This window comes from Bison bison, unplaced genomic scaffold (assembly GCF_000754665.1).
Source record: "Bison bison bison isolate TAMUID 2011002044 unplaced genomic scaffold, Bison_UMD1.0 scf7180017864486, whole genome shotgun sequence".
NCBI classification, from domain to species: Eukaryota; Metazoa; Chordata; class Mammalia; order Artiodactyla; family Bovidae; genus Bison; species Bison bison.
Genome location: NW_011495046.1, coordinates 5,566,967 through 5,586,971, shown reverse-complemented (window position 1 = coordinate 5,586,971; position 20,005 = coordinate 5,566,967). Strand labels below are relative to the sequence as shown.

Here is a 20,005-nt window from a genome sequence, read left to right as displayed (position 1 = left end):
TGGTGGGTTAACCATGATCTTTGCAGAGTTGGGACCTCTGAAGGCAATACAGGTGATGAGACCCTGTCTGCAGGGTGCTTCCCAGGTGGCTCAGTGGCATAGAATCAACCGCCAGTGCGAGGACGCAGTTTGATCCCCAGCAAGGGAAGATCCCCTAGAGGAGGAAGGGCAACCTACTCCAGTATTCTTGCCTCCTCTATCCTCCCGTGGACAGAGGAGGCTCCTCTGTGGGGTCGCAAAGAGTCGGACATGACTTAGTGACTAAACAACAACAAGTCTTCAGAGGGCGTGTGGGACCCTGCCTCAGCGACACTGGACTATTGAAGAGAACAGCTGAGATACCAAAGTGGAATATAAGCCACGTTAGCTAGGTTCAAAGAAGCAAGATGGCTAGAGGTACTATGAAGAGACAAGAGACTAACAAAATGGACTGTAAAGTTTTCCAAAAAGTAGCTTACAGAAATGAAAATGTAACTGTTGAAATCAGACAATAGATAAGATTGAAAGGAGAACTGGTCATAGTAATTATGCAGGATGAAAACCTAGAAGACTCTCTTACGTGGAGGATGAAGCATGAAAGGATCTAACACAAGTGTAAACGTGCCCCAGCAGGAGAAAACACAGCAGAGAGATCCGAGAAAAGCGTGGCTGGGGATAAAACGAGAAGGATGGAAAACACAACTCTCCGTTCAAGAAGCCAAATGAACTAGCAGCAAGACAGGTGCAAAGAGATCGCTCCTTAGAAACATCAAACTGGAAGAAACGGAAGGACACCAAAGACCAGCAGACGCTTACATGCAGCCAAGAGAGAAGACAGGTCAGCTGAAAGGGCAGCTCAGGTGGGTGACTCCCCACAGCCATCTGCCCAGGCGTCCTTATCATCACCCTTCCCAGGACATTTCAGACAAACCAAACACTCAGCAACACCAAGCTCCACCTAAACCTCTAAAGGACGTACCTCAGGAGGAAGCAGAGTGGTTTCAGAAATTCTAAAAGGCGAGATGAAATGACAAAGAAAATGATAAATGAGTGAGACTCAACTCTGAAGCTCTGTATTCAATGTGCATGAGGGTGCGCGTCTAAGGGCTGTTGGGGTATGGGGAACACAAGGTGACACAGAAAGAAAACAGAACTCCTGTTTCTATTTTTAATGTTCTGCTGCTGTTTAAAAGTATTTTTTTCACATTTAAAATTCTACACACATGTAAGTGCACAGGGAGCGTGTGTTGGAACACACAGGTGTGCCCCCGCCATGGTCTCACCTTCAGTGACTCCACAACTGAGATGAGGGTGGGTGACCCTCCGTGCCCCATTTCCCAGTCCCTCGTCTAAAGCAGTGAGCTTTCAGTCTGTCTGGGCTGCTCATTGCAGTCACCAGGGTGGGCTTTAAAGAGTCCTTTCCCTCCCCCGCCACCATCGAGTCTGAATTAACTGCCCTGGGGTGCCCTGGAGGGTGTGGAAGTGCCTCTAGTCCTTCTAAGCTTGACTGCTTCCCTGCCAGGATGCTGGTGAGGCTGGTGTGTGTGGACAACCCGCCAGGATGCTGGTGAAGCTGAGATGTCTGGATGGCCCCGCCAGCCTCTTGGCTGTGGAAGTGGCAGGTGGGCTAGAAATTGCTGTGACCCTGAACACAGCCCTTCTGAGTCACAGTTTATTCATCTAGATGAGCCTGTGCTGACAGCTTCTGGGTTGCCGTGTTCAGGTTCAGGACACAGTGTGTGTGTGTATCGTGATCGCACAATAGGTTCTGTTTGAGTATGGGGGCAAGAGGCATGGTGACCCTGCACAGGACTCTTGAGGAGATTCCAGGTGGGAGGATCCTAGGCAGCAGAAAGGACGGCAGGCAGGTGGCCGCCCCAGGCATCTGCTGGCCATGCTCAGGCCCTACGGTCTCAGGACACCAGGGACCCTGCCAGGGTGAGCTATCTTCTTGCTGGTGGCACCAAGGCACAGGTCCTGTCTTGTAGGAATTCTCAAAAGCTCTGTTTGTCCCTCTGGTCTTTACCTGCTGTCACTGCCACCCCGCCGTGGGCCCTCTGCTGTGTCATCACAAAACTCCCTGAGCCCCTTCGGTCCTCGTGCAGTGCCCTGCCCTTGTGGTATCCACGGGCGCCTCCTCTGTCCCCTTCTCAGGCCTCCTCCTCCTGTCCTGCTGTCTCTTTAGAGCTGGTCTTCCCTGAGTTAGGCCTTCCCTGATGGCTCAGACAGTAAAGAATTCAATCCCTGGGTTGTGAAGAACCCCTAGAGAAGGGAACTAGAGAATACTCCAGTATTCTTGCCTGGAGAATTCATGGACAGAGAAGCCTGGCAGGCTACAGTCCATGGGGTTGCAAAGAGTCAGACATGACTGAGCGACTTTCACTTCCCCAAGTTAGGGAACCGCCGGGTAGCCTGGCTGGACAGTGATCACTGGAGCGGCAGTGCCCGCCTGGGCTCCTGCTCCAACCCCTTGGCTCCCACTGATGAGGAGGCAGCCCTTGTTGGGGGGAAAAAGCCAGATGGGACTCCCATAGCACATCACACACAGGTGACAGCCAGGAGCAGAGCCACAGACCTGCCTACCCACACCGCCCCCAACCCCGCCCCGCCCCTCCCCCAGCCAATCCCTGGAAGCCAGGGGTCTTCTTGTTATTAGTTTATTGAAATTGTAAAACATAATAAGTTATACAAACAGACCTAGACACAAACATTGACAATGAAGATTCCACTGGCCAGGGCCCACAGCTCTGGCCGAGGTGATTTCTGAGTGTGTTTATTTCAGCAGGAACAGTGGCTGTGGCCATACAGGACAGCAGGGGGAGCCCAGCTTCGCTCGGTGAGAGTCCTTGTAGACTCAGTGATCTGAACCCATCCTGTAGGCTCAAGCCCTCCAGAGTGGTTCCTGCCTGGGTTTGTCTCCAGGTAAGCAGATGACGAAGGACTGAGTCACTGTCAGGACAAACTCCCTGCACATGGCGGGCTGAGCCCCCAAGACAGGCCTGGCACCGCCAGCCCTGTGGCCGCCCGCTCTACCTCCTCTGACGTCCGCAGCCTCAGAGAAGGTGGCTTCAGCAGCAGCAGCAGCACAGAGCCGGGATTGTGCCAAGGGGCCACGGGGACTGAGGGTAACCAGGCTGTGTGTGAGTGTGCCCTGAGGGGCACAGCAGGCCGACACCACAGACAACAATGGTGTTAAATGGCCACATGTTCTGCGTTCAGGGCCGGAGGTTGCGTGCCGCCCTCCGCATACACCTGGTTTCCTCCCCAGAAGCATTTGTCAGTCATGGGACTTGTCATTTCACAAAAGTATAAGCCAGAGACTGGTTTCAATTTAGGAACAACAGGGTCAGGTCTGTCCCTGGGGGCTGAGCAGAGAATTCACAGTTAAACACCCTCAACCTGCCTGATCACCCCTGGTTCCTGGTTCTGGCCACAGCAGATGTCCTCAGAGAATTTGCCAGAACAAGGCTGTTAAGCCCCTCTCTCAGTGTCTGCCGGACACTTAAAGTTACTGTGAGAACTCAGTTCTGTTTTCATTCCCGTTTCCCCTACAGCTCACAGTGCACTCACATCCACGGAAGGCCTGGCATGGTCTCCAGACCTCCTTCAGATCTGCTCACCCCAACTTTACTTTCTCTGACTTAGAATCACAGAATAACCTATTTGCAGAAGAGAAGCAAACTGAGCCCTGGGAGGGGAAGAAATCGGCCCCTGTTGGCACGAGCAGACCAGGTCCCCATGGCTACAGACCCCACGTTCCCTGAGGGGCTCAGAAGGCCCACGAGGCACATCCCTGTCCAAGACCCTCTGGAGCCTGAGGGTTCCATGGCTGTTTCCCTTTCCAAGCAGAGCCAACCCCTCATTTCTGTTTGAAGCAAACAACTTGTGTCCCTGAGCACTACTGCCCCAGAGGGTCCAGTCCGCTCGAGAAAGAAAGCAGAGGCAGTTCAGGGACCCCGGGTCCTGAGGCTGGACTTGTGCAGCACTGAGTGAAGCCAGGAGGCTGCCCTTGATTGGACATCCGTGGGAGGCAGGCATCCTGCAGGCAGAAGGGCCTCGGGGACAGTGAGCCCGGGGTCCCGCAGGCGGTGCAGACCCTCACTGAGCCTGGAGCGGGAGGACGTGGTGCCTCTGCAGCCTTTTCCCAACGTCAGAGCTGTGTTCCTCATGGGGCGCCCCCACGCCCCCCCCAGGGAAGCAGCTCCCCCAAGCTGTGCCCCCGTTCCCACACCCCCTTGGGCTGTGTGCGGTCTTCCAGAAAAATATGTCCCCTGGGGCGGTGAACTCCCCACAGGACAGATAGGCTTCACTGTGTCCTCCAGGCACCGCTGGTGCACGCCGGGCGGTGCCGACCGCATCCATGGAGGAGCAAGTGGGGCGGGCCAGATAGATGCACACAGACTCACTGCACCTGGTGAGGCCAGTGTAACCTCATGTCCACACGGATCTTCTATCTGGTTAGACTGGGAGACAGGCCTGTGTCCTCCTGTTCCTCGGACCAGCAAGGTGCCCCTGGTGTGCAGAGGAGACAGCCTAGCCTTGGGGACTGCGGCCCTGCTCAGGATGCAGGGGGTGGCGGGGCAGCAGGTGGCGGGACCCCCACCCACTCCAGGATGTCCGCACACAGGGACTCTACAGCGTCCAGCCGCTCAATCTGCACCAGCTTGGTGAGAAGCTCGGGGATGCTGTAGCCGGCCGTACTGATGCGGTCAAACAGCTGCAGCCCGTCTGTCATGCCACCAATCTCGTCCCGCTTGAGCCCAAAGCTCTCGGCCAGGTGGCGCCACGTCTTCACCACCGCCTTCTCCGAGTTGTACGTGGCACTGAGCATCCGGCTGGTCTTCTCCAAGCAGTCGAAGGGCAGCTCCGTGGGGCTGAGGCCTGAGGGACAAAGAGCCACGTCAGACGTCAGCAGAAGTGTGACACCCTTGAACAGGATTTATAGAACCTTTTTTAAAATCGTAAAATATAACACAAATTGCAGAAATCCACAAAGAATGCATGCTTCAGGCGAACAACTCCTGGGACACTGCCAGCCACACTCGAAGCCTGTCCATTCCCCTGACCCCAGCAGCTCCATCGGACGCAGCCAACCTAGTCAGGTGACCCTCCCAGTATCAGGTCCCTTTAGGGGACCAAGGTCATTCTTAAAAGGTGCTCCAAGGACAGTCCTGCATGGGTCACCTGAGCCACATCAGTGCCCTAGCGGTCCTTGGACCCTGCTATATGTTAGACTCAACCAGGAAGTGTTCACTCCATGCTTTCCCCTCTTCCTCCTTCTAAGTACAGCTGAAAACCCACCAACCAGCACAGGTGGAATGCTCTCTTCGCAAGACGAAGACAGTATCTGCCTTCATACAGTGAAACGCCATAGGACAACCCTGGTGCCACTCCCTCCAATGCCAGCAAAATGGGACAGGAGCCTAGGCGTCCACCCCGGGAGGCCAGGCAGGGACCCTGGCTTTCTCCTCATCCAGCAGCTGGTCACAGGCCTCCCTGCCACCACGGTGTTGGTAGAGACCACTCAGAGCAGTGGATGTCTACACATACCCCTGCACAGGCTGGGCTCAAAGATCCACAGCCACCTGGGGGTGACAGGGGCACCCCTCCTTGACTCAGGTATGTCAGAGGAAAGCAGCCGCACAGAGGGTTCAGATGAGACCCCGAGTCTCAGAGTGTCATGTGAAACTGTTCCAGTTTCAACAGAGAGTCACTCATCACGCCAAGAACCAGGAAGACCTCAAATGCATGAAAAAAGACCATCAGTAAATGCTGACAAGGATAACAGAGATGTTAGGTTATCTGGCGAGGATTGTAAAGAAGTTGTGATCAAAGTACTTCAACATGTAATTACAAACATACTTGAAACAAATGAAAAAAGAATAGAATACCTTAACAAAAGATAGAAAATGTAAAGGAGAACCAAATGGAAATGTTGGAACTGAAAAAGGTAATAATCAAGATTAAAGCTCAGTGGATGAGCTCCATGGCAGAATGAAGAGGGACGAGTTAGTGAGCTGGACGGCAGAACAGACATCACCCACCTGAACAGCAGAGAGAAAATAAACTGAAACACATGTCCCTCCACACCTCCGTTGGCCTGCCCCTAGTCCCCACCACCCAAGCTGATGAGCAACTTGGAAGGCGGTTCTTCTCAGCCTCTCCTGGGACACCCAGAGTGCTGGAGGGTCCCTGGGGAGTCAGGGCCCCACACCTCCCCTTACCTTCCACAACACCACACACACTGGCATACACATCCAGTATCTTCTTCCTTCGACTCTGAATCTGTGAAAAAAGTTAGTGAAAGTCGCTCAGTCATGTTCAACTCTTTGCAGCCTGCCAGGCTCTTCTGTCCATGGGATTCTCCAGGCCAGAATACTGGAGTGGGTCACCATGCCTTCCTCTAGGGGATCTTCCCAACCCAGGAACTGAACCAGGGTCTCCTGCATTGCAGGCAGATTCTTTACCAACTGAGCTACCAGGGAATCCCAGAAAAAGTTAAGAGAGTATGAATTTTCACAAAGTGGGTGTCAGCAGCACAGGCCCACGTCTTCCATCTCCATGTCAGTGGGGGCCCTTTCTGATTCCGTGTCAGAAATGCTGAGCTACATTCTCGCCAGAACGTCAGTCACATTCACAGAAGAAAGCCCTCCCCGGCTCGGCGCCCTCAGTGTCCACGGGGCTTCTCTGCTCCACTGGACATTCAGACTCACAGACAACCAGAGGCCACATCCGGCTTCACTGGCTTCACTCTCTCCAGAAGGACGGACCCTCCGGCCCAGCTCACCAAGGGGTAGGGGTGGGGTTTCCATAGCCACAGAGCTATGCAGCCCTGTCCCTGCAGGGTGGGCAGCTGGGGGCCTGGCAGGGGGGGCGGGTACACAAGGCCCCTTGGAGCCACCCTCTTTGGACAACTCCACAGCCCCCACCCCCAGAGGTCAGTGAACTGGGCACCAGGGCATATTCCTGTCAAGACCCCACAGCAACTCCAACTGGGCACCTTCACCATGAGCAGTGATGCCAGGAGCAGAGCTAACAGGCCCAGGTGGGGACAGTGACCCCCCCTGGTGCACCTTGGCCCCCATGTGGGGCACGCCCAGCCTCTGGGCAGCAGGCTTGTGTGTGTGTGTGCACGCGCATGTGCATGTATGTGCCCACATGTGCATCTTGTCTGGTTGGACCTATTCCAGTACATTTACAAGGGACTCTCCTGTCTTGTGCTGTTCCCGGCAATTTAACCTTTTTTTCTCTTGGCTCACTATTTCTTCATTTCTTCTCTCAAGCTGTATGACGAGAGAACTAACTTCCCTGTCTTTAGTCTCAGATTCTGAACCTGTCTTCTGCTGGGGCCCAAGGGAGAAACCCCCAGAGCTGGCAAGGTGCATTCAGCAGAAGGCGGCGTTTGTGGGGGAGTTGGGTGTAGGCCTTACCCCGGCCGCCCGGGTGGCAGTGGCTGACTTGTCCCTGGCCAGGTGGACCAGCGACAGCAGGCACAGCTCCGGGGGGCCCTGCCCATCTGGGGCCGGCTCCTCGTCGCTGTCCAGGCTCCGGTTCAGCAACTGCTCCTTCTCTGATGAGGCGTCGTTCTCGCTGCAGAGACAGGACCATGGTAAAGGGCACCGTGCCAGCCGGCCTGGCCCGCTGCCCCAGGGGTGGTGACCGTGGGTGCAGAAACCTGTCCCTGCTTTCCCTAGCTTGTCTCTGCTTTCCCTAAAGGCTCGGGAACAGACTGCGAGGTGGAGAGACGCCACTCTGTGGGCCCAAGTCTGCACCGGGCAGACGGGCTCCTGCAGCACCAGGTCTGGCAGATGCCCAGAGTGAGGGGGAGCCGCTTTGAGAAGGAGAGGGGTTCGGGATACCCACAGGAGGTAGGCTCCAGTCACACCCTGTCCCTTGCCCAGGCCATGGCCCTAGTCATGCCCCCAAAATCATTCCACTCGGATGAAAAACAACCTATAGGCACTCTGCTTGCTTCCTGTGGTTTGGCTGAAGACTAACTCAAGAACAAAGGACCGTATGTGCTGGTGACTAGGTGACAGAGACCCAGCCCCACCCAGTGCCCACTGGAGGCCGAGACACGGAGCCAACAGCCAGCGGTTTCAGGTCCCAGGGCAGAGCAGGCAGGGGCGTGGGCACTGAGGACCCTGGGCCACCGCCCCCACCCTGTGTCCCCCACAGGCCCAGCTCCCCTTCCTGCTCGGACCCCAAAGACCCCCCCCCAGTTCAGCCGGGCTGCCTCCCTGACTCACCTCTTAGCCGATTTGGCTGGAGCCGCCGTCAGCTTCTCAAATTCGTCCTTCTCGGAGAAGATCACCACGTTGTCTGTGGGGGTGGGAGAGAGGGGGTCAGGGCCCGGCCTCCTTAGGGGTTGGGGGGCATGCTCCAGCCCCCCACCTCCTACTGTGGGCTCCAGGGGCTGCTGCCCACCTTTGGACTCTTTCTTCTCCTCTTCCTCGCTCACGGGGGCTTCTGGGCTCTTCACGGGGGCGCTGGGGCAGCAGGCTGAGGGGACAGGGGGCATGAGTGGCCAGCTGGCATCAGGGGGAGGGGGCTGGTGAGGGGTGTGGGGGGCGGGGCAGTACCTGGGGCGGACGGCCTGGCCTTCAGGATGTAGAACATGATGATGAGGACGATGGCGACGGCCATGGTGAAGATGGTGGACATGGCAATGACCAAGGCGGTGGCCAGGTGTCCTTGGCCTGAGAGCTCTGCTGTGGTCGGGAGAGAAGGCCATGCCTCAGGGATCAGGCCCCCCTGCCCCGCCAGGCTGTGGCCCGGTAAGCAGGGGCCCTGCCACCAAACCCTCCAGCAGACCATTGGAATTCAAAACCCCGGCTTCGCCCGAGCACCGAGCCCTGTACACCTGCTCTGGCCATCACATCGGGACCACCAGTCCAGCCCACGCTGGTCAGCAGCAGCAGACCCTGAGGGTGCTCTCTGGGTGTCTGACATTGGTTCTGTTTCTTTGGGTACCCAGCAAGTGGACTGGAGGAAGGGGGGCCCACGAGCTAAACTGTCCTGAAGACAGTTTAGTCCAGGACTTTTTCCCCGCAAAGCCAGGTAGAAGCATCACCTCCAAGGGTAGGCTCTCGGGCTGGTTCCAGCATCTCATGCGGCCTTGGGCTCTGTGTGATCAGGGCCCACCAGCTGAGACAGCATGGGGACCTCCCCTTTCTTCCCCTGCTCAGCGCCCTGCCCGCATCTCCCTAGGAAGGGAGACCTGTCCTGATTTTCTGAGGGAACGAAGCAGGATCCAGCCCCCCACCCAAATGGAAGGGACCCCATCCAGGTGTCTGGACCTCAAGGAAGTCTCCCCGCTTTAAGTGGGCAATGGGCACGTGTCCCCCGCCACCCAGGTGGGGTGTGTCTGGAAGCAGATCTGAGTGGGCCTGGTGTCTTCCCCTCGTCTGTGGGGTGCCACCTCTGTCCTGAAGGAAGTGAGTCTAGAACCTCAGCAGAGGCCCTGCCCTGATGCTCCCCATGGATGAGGGCAAGGGTCCAGCTGGCAGGCTGTGCCCTGGGACTCTGAAGGTGCCTGAGCCCGAGACCTGGGCCCGAAGGTGCTTTCAAGCCGGGCGGAGTGGGAGCACTGCGAGGGAGGGCCCAGCACCCAGTTTTGCTCCAAGAGAAAGTGAGGCCAGGGCCCTGCAGCCCCACCCCTGAGGACTTAGGGGTGAGTAAAATGTGAGGTCAGCAGGTTTACTTAAAGCCATCAAGGCTCATCTGAGTCAGGCCCAAAGCCCAGGGGGCTGACGTCCCTCCAGCCCCTACCTCGTGTGCCCGGATCACCAACGTGGTCGCCGTGACCCCAACATCTGTGGAGGGACTGGTCCCCTCTCACAGAGAAATCACTAACTCCCAGTGTGGTTGTCACGTGAGGGAAGTGAGGGAGGTGGGAGGTCCCGTCCTGCTAGTCGCCTGTCTCCCCTCACCCCCAACTCCCGCTGGGCCCGGCACCTGTGCCCCCCTTACCTTTGTGGGCAAGCTGCGGCGGGGATAGGGTGCTGCTGCCAGGCGTGCGGGGGAAGTTGGCAGAAACTCCCGAGGAGGCTCCCACACCTGCAGGGACAGCAGTGACCGATCGTGGGTCCCTCAAGAGACCCCCATTGCCCCAGCCTTGGAGACAGAGCGCAGGCTGCAGGGGGAGCCCTGGCTCCAGGGACCCAGAGTCCTCATGAGGAAGATCCTCATGAGGAAAGGGCTGGGCCGGCAGTACCTTCATCCCCGAGAGCCCCTGACCTTGCCAGCTCCTTGCTTCTTACACTGGACACATGGGGTCACACCTGCTCAGTCCAAGATTCAGACTTGGTCCCCACGAGCAGGTGAGGGGCAGGTGTGCACGTGAGTTTGGGGGGACACCAGAGCGGTTCCTTCCATTAATCAAACAGGAATGGAGTGTTAATACTTTTAATACACACTCACGATCAAACATTGGGAAAACATCAGAACATGAGAGAAGCGAAAGGTTCACCCACAGCCTTGAGGTCTAGAGTTGACATTTTGATGGATTTTTCTCCAGGATTTTCCTTTGAGAAGTTTCCAAAATAGTTGTGACCAAGTGGTGTTAGAACAGAAATGAAGTTTCCTTCCCTTTAACCGTGATTCATAAACTCAGCTCCATTGTAAGAGGTGTCTCCCAGCAAGGGTGACTTGGAATCTGGTTCTGTGGTCAGCGGAGCCACAGGCAGGCTGCCCTATCAAGTCGCCCGATGGTGGGCCTTTCTTAGGCAGGACTTGAGGTTTGGGGTTAGTAGGGAGGATTTCATTTTGTTTACCATCCATGGGGTTGTGAAGAGTCGGGCGTGACTGAAGCAGCCTAGCATATGAGGTCTTGTTCTCATGTTTCCTCCTGTCTTGCTTTTCTCTCTGGGTCTGGGGACATTCGTGCCACAGGTTTGCCTGAGTGGGGACAGTGAGCCCCATGTCCAAGGCCGGCCCCCCTGCCTTGTGGGACCTGGACCTGGGCAGTGCCTGGGGCCTCTGGGGAGAGCAAATTTCTACATCACAGCTCCAGGGGTGGTGGCGGGGAGACTCCCGGCTGAATCTTCCACACCTCTATGTCCAGCAAGCAGACCGGGAACTGATCTTCTCGCCTTTTAAAGCCAGCAGGAAACTACAGATACCAGAGGGCGGAGGCCAGGAAGGATGGCAGGCTGGGGACTGCCGCCAAGTGACCATGCTTCTGTTAGAAAATGAACTGTGTCGGAGAGCACTGAGGGGGCGGGGCGGGGCGCACCAGGATGGCCTTGCTGGGGGTGGGGGCACACAGTCCCCCCAGCCATGCTCCCCTACCAGAGTGGCCTTGCTCATCCTTGGAATGCTGCCAGCTGGTCTGATGTCCGGACCAGAGGCGTCTTGGCTGGAGATTTTGGCTCCTGTAGCCCAGCTCCTTCACCCTCTGAGCACCTGGCCTTTGCCCTTTGCCCTCCGTCACTGTCGGGGCTGCCCCCAGCTCTCCACACTCAGCAGGGAGGCCCATTCCCCAGGCTGCCTGCCTGCGGAGGGCAGGCCTTTGGGTGAGTCTTAGCGCTCCTGACAAGAGGGCGGGGCTGAGGGCCTGGGGGCCATGGTGGGCCCTTCACACCCTCCGGAGCCTGGGGCGCTGAGCTGCCAGGGCCGCCCAGAGCCCATGTAGAGGCTGCAGTGAGGCGACAGCAGGTGGTGGGGCGGGGGGGGGAGGGACCCTAGGCGAGTCTCTCCTCCTCTCCTGGGCTCCGGCGCGTGTCCAGAGCCTTTCCCCCGCCCCACCCCCCAGTTCACGACGCATCTCATAACTGAAATGAGATTTAAGCGGGACTGAATTGATTCTGCCTTCTCTCTCAGGGCAGCTTCAAGCACCAGCCAGTTTCCTCTCAAAAGCAGACTGTTCCCTGGGAACCAGGCCGACCTGTGTGTTTGAGGGACTTAAGGCAGCTGAAGCCGCATCTCAGGAAAACAAACGCCCATGGACTCTGTGTGTGGGTGTCTCTCGTCTCTGTCTGTTCCTGTCCCTTTCAGCTGGGCTTGCCCACGGGGCGGTGACAGGCTTGGGGACACAGACGCGCCCGGGCCTGTGGTCTAGAGACAGCCACAGCTGCCAGCGGCCAGGCTTACGAAACGCCTTTGCCCCCGACAGGCAGGGCTGGCACACAGTGACACATCCCTGTGCCCTCGGGTGCCTGCGCCCCATCAGGTGGCAGCTGGGCCTCTGCCCCGATTTGTGGTTTCCCAGGGGCCTCCAGCTGGCATTGCCTGCGCAGCTCTGAGCTCCTCACGGACCCAGGGGATCAGACACAAGGCCTGCCCTGAGCACATCTGACAGTGGAGGATGCTGTGTGGCTGGGGGGCACCTCTGTGGGGGGAGCCCTCAGGACAGCCCTGCTGGACCCTGCGTGGCCCCGTGAGGGCTCACTGGGCATGGGTCTTCAGTGTCGAGGGGTTTTGGTCCATCCAGCACATGTCTCCTGGGCTGGATGCTGAGGTGAGAATGTCCCTAGGTGTTGGGTGGTCGCCAGGTCTGTCCCCCGTCCACAAGTCTTCCTCTTGGAAGGAAGGAGCTCTGAAGGACCAAAGAGAGGCATATTGTAACAGGGGTGGGCAAGGCCAGAGAGCCCAGACAAGGTCTGTCTGCAAACAGAGCAAGTTCTACTCAGCAGCGATGAGTCAGGAGCTGGCTGGGGGTAGGGTGGGGTGGGGGGCAGTGAGTTGTCATCCACTGTCCTCTGGGGTCTTTGAGTACCAGGCACAGGGCTGGATGCAGGAGTCACTAGGGCCCCTGGTCTGTTAACCCTCGCAGGCTGTGGGCAATGGTTTGTATTAGAGTCCAGCCAGGGCTCCTCCATGTAGGTAACAGTTTGGATTTTTAAAGACACTTTATGGATTCTTACAGGGTGGCCCTGGTGCAGAGGCTGAGGCAATAGCAGAGCCGTCAGGGCCTGGCTGCTCACAGGGGATGCATCTCGGGCCCCGGGATCTGCTGCTATGCCCATGACAGGAGCGAGCAGTAGATGTGCACAACTGGCAGAGAAATTCAGTCTCATAAACAGCTGGTATTCAGCCGGCCGTGGGGGCCCAGGCGTCACCTCCTCATGGTACCACTAGGGGGCGTGAGGACGGACTGGCTGGTGCTCCTGGACTTGGCTCCAGGCCTCCTTCCCTGGAACGGCCCCTCCTTGACCCCGGCCCGAGAGGAAGGTGCCTGCTGCCCTGTCCATGCAGCCCACAGGCCGTCAGGCGATGAACTTGCCCTGAACCGGGCTCCTCGGGCACCTTCTTGCCCACAACGCTGGACGGGCAGGTGGATGAGAAAGCTGTGCCCAGTCAAGGATCTCCCCAGGAGTAGACGCTGTCACAAGGCCCCACCCTGCACTTCTCCAATGGTCACGGCACACCGGGAAGGGGGAGCAGCCCAGGGCTCCGGCCTCAGGACATCTTCTCGGGGCCTGGCCGCTCCGGCCCTGAGATGTGGGGTCCATGCCACACTCTCTCCTGTGATCTGTAGGGTCCACTGTCAGCAACCTGGGGTGTTGGGGGGCTGACTTCTCAGGGGGCCAGCCCAGGTGATCACGTCCAACCAGAGGCAGCATCCAGGTGGGAGGGGCTCGAGACCCCTGACACTGGGCCCAGGTGGGCAGCCCCGGGGCCCAGAGACCTGACTGACCCCTGGTTTTCCTAGAGTGGGCCTCCTGGCAGCTGGTCAGTTGGTCACAGTCAGCCTTTCAGGCCTGTCTGCTGACCCTTGAGCAGGAGCCCAGGATGGAAGGTGAGTGCAGAGGGAGGGGCAGAGCCCATCCTGGAGACCACAACCCAAGCAGGCTCCACTCCCCACATCGGCCTGTGAAGCTTCACTGAATGAATCGCCCCATTTCCCAGATGGACAAACAGAGGTCAGGTGACTTCCAAGGTCGCCAGTGGGACTCCAGGTTCCTGAACTCGGCCTCACTTCCTTGCTGACCTCCTTCAGGACCAGATCCTGTGAGCTCACTCCTGGGGGCCTGGCTGGGGCTGTTCTTTAGATAAGCCGTAAATTATGGGCTGAGCCGAGGACTCTCCACACAATGGGCCTCATGTTGAAGGAGAGAAGGGGGCTCCTCCCAGGCTGAGAGCTCTCTGGCTGCGGGTGTCTAGCACGGTCTCGCCTGAATAAGGACACAGGCCCCGTGACCTTTTAGATGAAGGCCCATGGGGAGGAGCTGCATGAACCCCACATTCCATCCTTAGTGGGTAGGGGTGTTCAATGTCTTCCAGGACAGGATTGCATGCCAGAGCTCCCTGGGACAGGATCGAAGCCGGCCACACCACGTCCTGTGGGCAGCCCCAGGCCTCTGTGTGTTCAGTTGCTTAGCCTGTCCGACTCTTTGTGATCCCATGGACGGCAGCCCGCCAGGCTCCTCTGTCCATGGGATTTCCCAGGTAAGAATACTGTAGTGGGTTGCCATACCCTCCTCCAGGGGATCTTCCTGACCCAGGGATCAAACCTGCATCTTTTGTGTCTCTTGCATTGGCAGGCGGGTTCTACACCACTGAGCCACCAGGGAAGCCTGGGCCTCCTCTAATTTATGAATTAATTAGCATGATCGATGGACGTGAGTTTGAATGAACTTCAGGAGTTGGTGATGGACAGGGAGGCCTGGCGTGCTGCAATGCATGGGGTCGCAAAGAGTAGGACACAACTGAGCGACTGAACTGAACTGAGCGTCTTGCTGGGTGGGAATGTTCCGCTTTAAAGACCCACAAACTGTCCTTCTCAGGTTCATCTGTTTAAGGACTTTGGGAGGGAGGGAATGCCTTCCATGCAGGCATCAGTCCTGCCCCACAGCCCCCGCTGCCCGTGGCCCTGCCATCCGGAGCATCTCTCCCAGAGGATCTCAAAGCAGGAAAGGCACCACTGTCTCCTCTCGCCCTCCTCTCTTCCTCCTGGTGCTTCAGGCCCTCCTAAGAGTCTTGTCTCCTCGACAAGATACTGTGAGAAGATGGGGAGGGCAGGGTCTCATGGAGAACCAGGAGGGCAGGGCCCCCGTGTGGACCTTGGAACTCCCGTGAGTGGGAGGGGGGCCCCAGTGCTGGACCGGACTCCCCCTTCCCTCCCAGTCGTCTTGTCTTCCATCTGTCCACCTGTCCCACCTCATCCATGTCTCCCGACCACAGACACAGGAGGCCATCTGCCACCTTCTCTGAAGCAGGGGGCCCCAGCCCTTCCTCCTAAATAGGCACCCACGAGCATCAAACCAGAGTTAGGGTAGGAAGAAGGCAGCCGGAGGTGAGGCCAAACCGAGGGCCTCAGTGTTTATGTCACGTGCCCTGTGGTCACTCTGCAGGCTTCCCTTCAACACATGTTGAAACACTGCGTGTGAGAACTTACCACTGCTGAGCGCTTTGCAGTTCTCAGCAAAACACCTTGGTGCTGTGGGTGTTTGCAAGGATCGTGAGAGATGGATGGTTCAGATTTTAGCGCCCCCAGAAAACTCAGGCTCACAGAGGTCCCTCAACTGGTGTCAGCCCCCGTCTGATGTGTAGTTCTACCACCCAACCCTCCCCCGCTCCCAGGGACCTGTTGCCCACCCGCCGGCCCTCGGGAGCATCTCTGTGTCCCCGCTGTCCGGAGCCAGCTTACGGCTCCCAAGTTAGGAGAGGTGTCAGGGTTGCATCAGGACCTTGGACGGGGCAGACACTCACATTCCTTGGTGTTGGGGGGTGCCAGCAGGCAGGAGTAGCATACTAGGCCATAGATGTTCCTCGGTCTGTTTTCCAGCATGTAGTAGCTGTGCAGGCGGGGCAGGGGGGAGACAGAGCAGACAGGTGAGCGGCCCGTTCCACGGCTTATTCTCTAACCATCATAGCCAGGCACGGGGTGGGGGGCATGCCCCAAGAAGGAGGTGTGGCCCCCCCACAAGGGTATAGCCTGCAGCTGGGCAGAGTTATGGGCAGGGGTGTCTAGGAGCTCCCGGGACCTCCTGGAAGAGCTGGACACTTGCTGACTGGGATGGAGTGGAGCTGGCTGGAGGGCGTGGCTGCAGCAGAGACCTTGGCCCTGTCTAGGGTGGTCAGGGCAGAGGGCCTGAGATGCAGCCAGGTCACAACCAGAGTCACCTGCCTCCTACTCAGGTGAGGGCACCTGGTGAGCTCACGATGGGGCTGTATCTCTCTACCAGAAGGTCAAGGCGTTCAAGTATGGCTGTCCACAAGACTTCACACCCAGAAAGCTCCCTCCTGCCATGTCAGCCTGCCAGCCGTGACCCTGCCACCCCTGGGGCCTTCCCAAAGGTCTGTGCCTGCTTCCACTGAGGTCCCCCAGCCCCCAGAGGACTCTGCCTCTCTGGGCCCGCATCCTATAAACACCCGAGGTGTTCACATCAGGAGATGTCGGTGAGTAAAGAGCTGCTGGCGGTGTTGTCCCTTCATACGACTCAAGATGAAAACTCTCTGCCCTCTGCTGGGTCTCTCTGTGGTTGTTTTCTAATCTCTTGTTTATCAGCTGTGTGCACCTGGCCCCGTGACAGGGGGGTGAGGCTGGGGGGACTGTAGCCTTGAGGGCTGGACCATCAGCAACCCTACTGTGCCCATCACCGCCTGCCCTTCCTCAAGAGCCTTTTATCCTCAGACCCTGTGCATCTTGTAAACAGGAATTAGCCAGTCTCAGAACACCCTCCAGAGGAGCCACACCAGGCAGGTTTACACATAGGCTCTCACATGCACGCTTTGCTGCTCTGGGAGCCACCTGCAGGAACACCTGCTCAGGGTGCCAGGCCAGCCCCCCACAGCTTCCAAGCGATGGTGGTCGCTCCTGACCCCTCCCCACAGTCTGTGCTGGGCACCTCAGGGAGGTGGGGGAGGGGTCCACGGGGCCAAGGCTCCCACACAGAAGCTCCCAGATGAGGCTGCTCACCACCCTGCAACTCCCCTCTATCTTTCTGGCTCAGAGGCCCCTCCTAGGGGAGGGGCCTCTGAGCAGTGCCCAGCTCCAGCGGTGTGATGAGCTGAACAGCCCCAAGACCAGGTTTGCAAGGTTCCAGCATGTTCCTCCGGGAGCCCTCTGGGCGTCCTCTAACTGGGCCTGAATTCGACCCTTCACTGGTTTCTGGGGCCTGTGGTGCACAGAACCGCCCAGTTGTTGGGTTTCTCTTTTCAGGGCTCACTTGGCCTGTCCTGGGCGAATGGGGGTGTGAATGCCTGTTCAGCAGCTTCAGCAGCTTTCCCGATCCAATGCCGGGTGCTCACATAGAGCTCTGGGGCCCTGTCTTTCTGTAAAGCCTAGATTTCTCACGCTCTGGTCTATACTGTGACTTTCCCTAGTTCTTTCTTCCTTCTTCTCCTGTTCCTCAAAGGTTGATTAAGATGAGGAGCCCAAGACAAGACTAAGGTTCAGATGGGACCTCTAGAATCTTCTTCCACATCCACAGGGACGTAGCTTCTTCCCAAAGACCTGCTTCCCTGGGGGGCTCCTAGGCTCCCTTTCCCCTCTCTTGAGCAGGCGGGTAGAAGCCACCATGAACCTCACCCCATCCTAGGGGTCCAGCAGGGAGTGGACGCTGTCAGTGAGAGCTTGTCATGGGGGAGGCAACACCCAGGGAGGCCTCCTAGAGCTCTGACCCTCGGCCTCCTCTATGGCCTTTCTCCACACGAAAGCATGTGGACAGCTCACTCTTAAGACGGGGTTTTTTTTTTTCACCCATTTGACAAATATGGGTCCTCTGTGTCAGAGCTTGTCAGACAGATACCTGGACACAGAAGTCTGCAGCTCAAGAAGTGTGTCTGAACCAAAGACCAGAACCTGGAGAGACTGGAGGTGGGGTCAGTCAACAGCAGAGATGGTGGTGGAATTGGAGGCTCCCTAGCAACATATCTGAACTGAGGTTATTTTCTGCAAGCTTAAGATAGCTCCTCATGTTAAAGGGTCTTTCACTTTCAGTTTGTTTCTCCCTTGGAGGGTCTTTCTGCATTTCCTTTTTCTTATAGACTAATGCCCAGTGCTCTCGTTTGGGTATATTCTTATTTTCTATCTCCTCTTAACTCAATACAGTGGTTCAGAGGGGGTGAATAACAGGTGACAAACTGGCTACAAGATTTGGTGCAGTGTTCAAAATGCTGCTGCTGCCATGACCACCACCATCATCACCTCCACCACCACCTCCATCACCACCATGACCACTGCCATCACCACCTCCATCATCACCATGACCACCTCCATCATCATCACCATGACCATCTCCATCATCACCTCCACCACCACCTCCATCATCACCATGACCACCTCCATCATCATCACCATGACCACCTCCATCATCACCTCCACATCACCTCCATCATCACCATGAACACCGACATCACCACCTCCACCACCACCTCCATCATCACCATGACCACCTCCATCATCACCTCCACCACCACCTCCATCATCACCATGACCACCTCCATCATCACCTCCACCACCACCTCCATCATCACCATGACCACTGCCATCACCATCTCCATCATCACCATGATCACCTCCATCACCACCTCCACCACCACCTCCATCATCACCATGACCACCTCCATCATTACCTCCACCACCACCTCCATCATAATCATGACCACCTCCATCATCATCTCCACCACCACCTCCATCATCACCATGACCACCTCCATCACCATCTCCATCATCACCATGATCACCTCCATCACCACCTCCACCACCACCTCCATCATCACCATGACCACCTCCATCATTACCTCCACCACCACCTCCATCATAATCATGACCACCTCCATCATCATCTCCACCACCACCTCCATCATCACCATGACCACCTCCATCACCATCTCCATCATCACCATGATCACCTCCATCACCACCTCCACCACCACCTCCATCATCACCAAGACCACCTACCATCATCACCTCCACATCACCTCCATCATCACCATGATCACCTCCATCACCACCTCCATCATCACCATGACCACTGCCATCATCACCTTCATCATCACCACTTCCATCACCTCTACCATTATCACCACCAGGAAGCCTACACCACTGCTCTTGGCAGCCCTTGGTAGCATAGGTTGTGCGGCCACCAGAGGGAGGCAGTTACCAGGTTACAGGGCTGTACTTTCCACCTCCCAAGGGGAATCTGCTGTCTTGAAGGAAGATTCTGTCTTTCAGGCTAATTGTACTTTGGTTTTTATGGGAAGACTTTGACACATAACAGAATGGTGGGGGAATTATAGGAACCACATGTCTCAAATATTTCTATTGCTGTTCAGTGGTCACTAAGTTATTTCTGACTCTTTGCAACTCCATGCGACGCCCTGGACTGCAGCATACCATGCTTCCCTGTCCATCATCATCTCCTTGAGTTTGCTAAAACTCATGTTCATTGAGTTGGTGATGCCACCCAACCATCTCATCCTCTATGTATTTGTTGTTGTTCAGTCACTAAGTCATGTCCAACTCTTTGAAAACCCAGGGACTGCAGCCCACCAGGCTTCTCTGGCCTTCACTATCTCCCTGAGTTTGCTCAAACTCATGTCCATTAAGTCAGTGATGCCATCCAACCATCTCATCCTCTGTCGCCCCCTTCTCCTCCTGCCTTTAATCTTTCCCAGCATCAGGGACTTTTCCAATGAGTCAGTTCTCCCCATTAGGTGGCCAAAGTATTGGAGCTTCAACATCAGTCCTTCCAGTGAATATTCAGGGTTGATCTCCTTGCAGCCCAAAGGACTCTCAAGAGTCTTCTCCAACACCACACTTCAAAAGCATTAGTTCTTCCCTGCTCAGCCTTCTTTATGGTCCACCTCTTATATACATACATGACTACTGGAAACACCATAGCTTTGATTACAAATATTTCTATTAGTAGCTTTTTACCCTCAGTTTTTTTCCAGACTACTAAAAATACCAAAAATATCTTGGTTTTTCTTTCCTCACTCAACATGTGTTGTCTCCTTTTAAGTATTCAACGCATCTGCTTCATTTGGGTGGTCAGAGATGCTATTATGATGAGGTCCACTTAGGGACACAGACACGGAGCCCAGGTGGGCTGCCCCGCGGGTGGAAGGTGGTGGG

The 20,005-nt window shown here is 56.7% G+C and overlaps 1 protein-coding gene across 1 annotated transcript in view; it reads right to left on the bottom strand.

The window, feature by feature from the left end:
* Positions 1-2,633: 2,633 nt before the first annotated feature.
* Positions 2,634-20,005, bottom strand: part of EDAR (ectodysplasin A receptor) — a 52,672-nt gene continuing 35,300 nt past the window's right edge. The window contains exons 5-13 of the mRNA XM_010862982.1: positions 16,048-16,062; positions 15,634-15,784; positions 9,952-10,038; positions 8,562-8,687; positions 8,407-8,481; positions 8,229-8,301; positions 7,410-7,569; positions 6,204-6,264; positions 2,634-4,860 (exon numbers count right to left, since the gene is read on the bottom strand). Coding sequence (XP_010861284.1) covers positions 4,538-4,860; positions 6,204-6,264; positions 7,410-7,569; positions 8,229-8,301; positions 8,407-8,481; positions 8,562-8,687; positions 9,952-10,038; positions 15,634-15,784; positions 16,048-16,062 — 1,071 coding nt within the window. The 3' untranslated portion in view covers positions 2,634-4,537. The remainder of the gene's footprint in view (positions 4,861-6,203; positions 6,265-7,409; positions 7,570-8,228; positions 8,302-8,406; positions 8,482-8,561; positions 8,688-9,951; positions 10,039-15,633; positions 15,785-16,047; positions 16,063-20,005) is intronic.